Here is a 6316-nt window from a genome sequence, read left to right as displayed (position 1 = left end):
ACTTGCTGTGGCATTTGCTGAGGCTGTTGCATGGCTGCCACTTGCTGAGGGACTTGCTGGGGGTGCTGCATGGACGCCACTTGCTGTGGCATTTGCTGGGACTGTTGCATGGCTGCAACATGCTGGGGGACTTGCTGGGGCTGCTGCATGGACGCCACTTGCTGTGGCATTTGCTGAGTCTGTTGCATGGCTGCCACTTGCTGGGGGACTTGCTGGGACTGCTGCATGGACATCACATGTTGTGGTATTTGCTGGGGCTGTTGCATGGCTGCCACCTGCTGGGGGACTTGCTGTGGCTGCTGCATGGATGTCATCTGTTGGGGAACTTGCTGTGGCTGCTGCATGGATGCTACTTGCTGTGGCATTTGCTGGGGGTGTTGTATAGCTGCCACTTGCTGGGGGACTTGCTGGGGCTGCTGAATGGATGTCATCTGTTGGGGAACATGCTGTGGCTGCTGCATGGATGCTACTTGCTGTGGCATTTGCTGAGGCTGTTGCATGGCTGCCACTTGCTGGGAGACTTGCTGGGGCTGCTGCATGGACACCACATGCTGTGGCATTTGTTGGGACTGTTGCGTGGCTGCCACCTGCTGGGGGACTTGCTGGGGCTGCTGCATGGATGTCATCTGTTGGGGAACTTGCTGCGGCTGCTGCATGGATGCCATTTGCTGTGGCATTTGCTGGGGGTGTTGTATGGTTGCCACCTGTTGGGGGACTTGCTGAGGCTGCTGCATGGATGTCATCTGTTGGGAAACCTGCTGTGGCTGCTGCATGGCTGCCACTTGCTGTGGCATTTGCTGGGAGTGTTGCATGGCTGCCATTTGTTGGGGAACTTGCTGGGTCTGCTGTATGGATGCCATCTGCTGAACTTGCTGCATGGCTGTCATCTGCTGGGGAACTTGCTGGGTCTGCTGTGTAGCCACCAACTGTTGGGGAACCTGCTGTATAGATGCTACATGCTGGCCCATTTGCTGGGTTTGTTGCATGGATGCCATCTGCTGGGTAACTTGCATGGGTGGTACCTGCTGTGGAATTTGCTGGGGTTGTTGAATTGGCGCAACCCCTTGTGGAACTGATTGCAGAGCTGAATTTGGTATATTACTAACAAACTGAACTGGGGGGCTGCCCCTGTTGAACAGATGAATGACTGCCAGGCATGGAACTGGCAGGAGCATGTTCCAGTTCCACTGATCCTGCAGCAACTGAAGACTGACTACTGATTCTAGCAGGAGATGCCAGTTGTATGCTGGCTGACAGTTGCTGGTTTGTTATCTGTGGAGCAGGTATACTCTGAGGGGAAGTTACTGTCAAGATCTGCTGAGGGACTCCCATCATGGATCCATCCAAGGTCTGTCCTTCTCCACTGTACGATACCTGGGAATCTGAAGGCTGGTGAGAAAAATATTTTTAAAAGGTGGTTAAATTAATCATCTTTGCACCTTTAGATCTTATCCTATGGGCTGTTTCCACCAGCAAAAGAGTAAACTAAAACTGGCATCTCGGAAATAACTGTTATATCGACAGCAGCAAAATTAAGGGAATGCTGTATAAGTTAACAAACAGGAGTTTGTAAAATTCACTCACCTTGTCATTATTTTAATGCATTGAATGTGTATTGACATTACTGGTTATAGCGAGACAAGTGATATTATTCTTAACCACGTTTGAAGTAAAAGGCTCAGGTGATCATAGAATCATAGCATCATAGAATCCTAGAGTTGGAAGAGACCCCAAGGGCCATCCAGTCTAATCCCCTGCCATACAGGAATACATAATCAAGGCACCCTGCAATGGATGGCCATCCAATCTCTGTTTAAAAACCTCCAAAGAAGAAAAATCCATCTCACTCCAAGGTAGCGTATTCCACTGTCAAACAGCTTTTACTGTCAGGAAGTTCTTCCTAAAATTGAGGAGGAATCTCTTTTCCTGTAGTTTGAATCCATTTTTCCGGGTCCTATAGAATCATAGAATCGTAGAGTTGGAAGAGACCACTAGGGCCATCCAGTCCAATCCCCTGCCATGCAGGAAATCCAAATCAAAGCATCCCTGACAGATGGCCATCCAGCCTCTGTTTAAAAACCTCCAAGGAAGGAGACTCCATCACCCTCCGAGGAAGTGCATTCCATTGTCGAACAGCCCTAACTGTCAGGAAGTTCCTCCTAATGTTCAGGTGGAATCTCTTTTCCTGTAGCTATCCTCTGGAGCAGTAGAAAACATCTTCAATATGACACCCCTTCAAATACTTAAACATGGCTATAATATCACCTCTTAACTTTCTCTTCTCCAGGCCAAACATCCCCAAGTTCCCTAAGTCTCTCCTCATAGGGCATGGTTTTTCTAGACCTATCACCATTTTGTTTGCCCTCCTCTGGGAATGCTCCAGCTTCTCAACATCCTTTTTGAATTGTGGTGCCCAGAACTGGACACAGGACTTTTTCACATGTGGAACTATGTGCTTCCATCCCAAAAATGGTTAAAGTGGTGCCATCCCAGAAAAGCAAGAGCACAACAAGGAGTTAAAGGCACATTACTTAGGGTCAGATTCGAATTTGGGTATCAAAAGGAGACAAACAAATCCCCATTGCCAGCGTAGAAACACCCTTTCTGTGCATGCTCCAAACTGTCATTTCAACAAGTGCCCCCCCATATGCCCCAGGGAAGGAGGGAAAACCGGGGGGGGGGGTCCTCTTTGCCCCCAAAGCCCCAGAAATTGTGTGAGATGAAGGCAGAATGAGGGTTCCCTTTGCAAACTCCATAAAACCAGAAAGACGCACGCACGCGCACGCACACACACACACACACACAAGAGAGAAAGAGATAGAGAGTGAAAGGAGGGGGCTGGGTCCATAAGCCTGCCTGATTCCACAGAGGGCTGATACTCCCCAATGCCCTCCTTTTGCAGGACATGTCCTCCATTTCTCCCTCCAATTCTTCAGGAGGAATGCCAAAATGTCCTCTTTCTGCCTTCCCCCAGCAGCTGATTAGAGGCTGCAAAGAGGAGGAAAAGCAGCCAGGCAAGGCTAAAGAGGGGAGTGTGTATGTGTATCCCTTTAAGAAGAGAGCATTTTCCCTCTTTGGCACAGCAAGGCACCCTGGGAAATGAAGGCATCTGCAGGCTTGCATTTTCAGACAGCTGGCATTACACGAAGAGAGTGAATTTGCTAGCAAAATGGACATGCAAATCCAGTAGTTTTATGAGTTTGCTCATTTCTTGATTCACCTCACATTCTCCCTGGATTCTGTCTAGATTGCATGCAGCGTCATGTGATAAGCAGCTGTGGAGTTGTACCTAATACTCTGGATGAACCTGTATTGCCCCCACTTTAACCTTCCAATTTTCCTCATGTGATAAAGTTCACAATATTCCGTGTGAGGCCTGACCAAAGAAGAATAGAATGGCACTATTACTTCCCTTGATCTAGATGCTATATTTCTATTGATACAGCCTAGAATCACATTGGCTTGTTTAGCTGCCACATCATACTGTTGACTCATGTACAACTTGTGGGGATAGGCTACTTTTTTGCATTTAAAGTATTTTTAATATATATAAAAATCTTGATAAAGTTTAGCTCCATTTGAAGGTTCATTTTGCAGGAATCCATAAACCTTAATTTTATTCTGGAAGCCCAGCCTTTGTATTTAAACTTGTCACAAGTCTGGCTGCTGAGAACGAGACTATGAGGAGCACACACACATACCTCTCCTATGAGGAAAGAGTCAAGTTCCTTCTCTCCTAACATATGCACTCTCCAAGATTATTCTTTTATAAAAAGGATACATTTATTTAGCAGATCTGTAGGCCTGCATGTATTTGTGCATAGTCTGGAAAGCTACAACATTCAATAAAGAAAGAGTTGGGTTCAGTTCCTATAGCCTTCTGTCCTATTCAGTTATCAGAACCAGGAAGGTAAAACAGATTCCAAGATCACTTTAAAAAATAGAATCAGAGATGAAGAGCTTTCTCTTTCAGCATACTGAGATACTGTACATTATCAAATGTAACTTTCCTTTAAATGCAAGCATTCTTCCTATCCCTAGTGATCCTATTCATATCTTTGCCCCCAAACCTAAAAACCACAAGTAACAGTCTTCTCCTTACTAACCACACTAACTTGTTTCTAGACTAAACTATCAGGTGGGATTAAAATTGACACTATGACCAGTTACACACCGGTACTTGGGACGTCCGCAGGACGTCCCATTTTAAAAAAGGGGCATCTCTTCTAGACGCCCCTGGGTCTAATATGGACTCTGTCCGTACAATATGGCGCCGGCCGTTCCACACGGCCGGCGCCATCTTTACGTATCGGACGCATAGTGTCTGAACGTGCCGCGGTGCCTATGACGTCGCGAATGCGCCAGCGGCGCCTCACGACATCATAGAGGCGCCGCAAGAAGGAGCTCCATTTTGGAGCTCTTTTTTTGCTCCACGCGGGAGCCGCGCGGTGTAGCTCCTGTGGCTCCCACACGGAGCAAGCAGCGGCGGTGGCAGACCACCTCAAAGTGGCGGTCTATAACCCGCCATTGTAATCTCCTAAATACCCTAAAGACACCATATCCCATTAGATCTTGGATGCTTAGCAGGGTGAACCCTGGTTAGCACTTGGATGGGAGACTGCCACCAAATACCAGGTGCTGGTAGGGGAAGGAACTGGCAAAACCACCTGTGTGTAATTCTTACCTAAGAAAACTTTATGAAATTCATAGGGTCACCATAAATCGAGAGGTGAACTGAATGTGCAGACACATACACATAATCGCTTCCAGCATAATCTCTTCCAGCAGTATAACCTGAATACTTGAGGAATGAAGCAAGTTTAAACATCACAACCAGAGGCAAAACATAGTCAAGGAGGGTTAATTTTCAGAGGCCCTTGATCCTCAGCTGGTTTCCCCCCTCCCCCCACCACTTTAAAAGTGTAATTAATTGCTCTAAAAGTGAAATAACATCACCATTATTCTGGCCTTCTAGGGTGAGATTAACTCAGAACACTTTTTGTGGGGACAGAATACAGCCTGATAGTTGGTGGCAACTCAGCTTTGCTTTGATCTATCAAATTGTCAGGTGTCCCATCTAGGATTTTGACACTAGCAAATCAAAACACTGTTTAGTAGGAATGGAAAGAATATTTTAAAATCTACCAAAACTTGTTTTAAAAAGATTTTCTCAAGTGTCAGGAAACCCGATCTAATGAGGGGAATTCTAGATTCACAAAAATATTTGCAATTCAAGACTTATTCAGTGCAATTCCAAGTTTGGAATGTCACTATAGGTATAGGCAGTTGTGAGTACACTGCTCAGTGGCTAAACTGCGCCTAGGAGACACTATGGCTGCTGGCCCACTGCAGAATTAATGCAGTTTGGCACCACTTTAATTGTCATGGCTCCATCATATGGAATTCTGGGATTTGCAGTTTGTTGTGGCACCAGAGCTTTCTGACAGAGAAGGCTAAATAGCTCACAAAACTACAACACCCATAAATCCATAGCACTGAGCCAAGGCAATTAGAACGGTGTCAAACTGCATTAATTCTGCAGTGTAGAAGCAGCCTATGAATGATTGAACAGATTTTAACTGAAGGTCCTTACCATCCTTGATGTGAACTGCTGCACTGAAATAGGAGATGCTTGGGGTTGGGGGACTGCAGGGGGTGCCAAGATGTGGGTAGGCAAAGCTGAAGGCTGACTCTGGATGAGGGGTAAAACATTTGGATGGGCCACATTTGCTGGCTGCTGCTGCTGCTGCTGCATCTGTTTTAAAAAAGAATTAATAACTATCTGCTCTTAGAAAAACAAAGGAATTGTCTATGCTTCAGCTGCCTTGGTCTCATCTGCTCTGTCAGCAGCCTCCTGTGACATGTTCTTTTGGGAAAATGAGACTATTTCCTGAGATGTGCTCTCTGTAGCACAGATTGTGTGACCAAAAGTGAATAAACCACTATAATAGCATCACTTACTGTAGAATCCATCAGATTACCTTAATGCACAGAAGGCTTTAATCTGATTATTATTATTATTATTATTATTATTATTATTATTATTATATTTTATTTATAAAGCGCTGTAAATTTGCACAGCGCTATACATAGAATGGATAAAATCGATAAGAATACTTATGGAAAGGCCAGCCCAGTTTTGGTAGATTTTTTTATACAGTAATTGATTTTTTTATTAAACTCTAGGGTATTCAGAGCAGAAATAACATGGTCCACGCTGGTCTAAGGCTGACATCTGGCCATAGCTGATAAAATGTGAGTTTAAACCTTCTCTCGGATCAAACTCTCTAATCTTCTCTCAAATTATTATTTCAAG

The 6316-nt window shown here is 45.3% G+C and overlaps 1 protein-coding gene across 1 annotated transcript in view; it reads right to left on the bottom strand.

Moving 5' to 3' along the window:
• The window catches only part of WNK3 (WNK lysine deficient protein kinase 3), a 122984-nt gene that overhangs the window by 39379 nt on the left and 77289 nt on the right, over positions 1 to 6316 (bottom strand). Inside the window, exons 10-11 of the mRNA XM_042447642.1 lie at positions 1111 to 1389; positions 85 to 1022 (exon numbers count right to left, since the gene is read on the bottom strand). Coding sequence (XP_042303576.1) covers positions 85 to 1022; positions 1111 to 1389 — 1217 coding nt within the window. The remainder of the gene's footprint in view (positions 1 to 84; positions 1023 to 1110; positions 1390 to 6316) is intronic.

Source organism: Sceloporus undulatus, chromosome 2, assembly GCF_019175285.1.
Source record: "Sceloporus undulatus isolate JIND9_A2432 ecotype Alabama chromosome 2, SceUnd_v1.1, whole genome shotgun sequence".
NCBI lineage: Eukaryota > Metazoa > Chordata > Lepidosauria > Squamata > Phrynosomatidae > Sceloporus > Sceloporus undulatus.
Note: the sequence above shows the minus strand (reverse complement) of the source record. Positions and strands in the feature narration are given on the sequence as shown.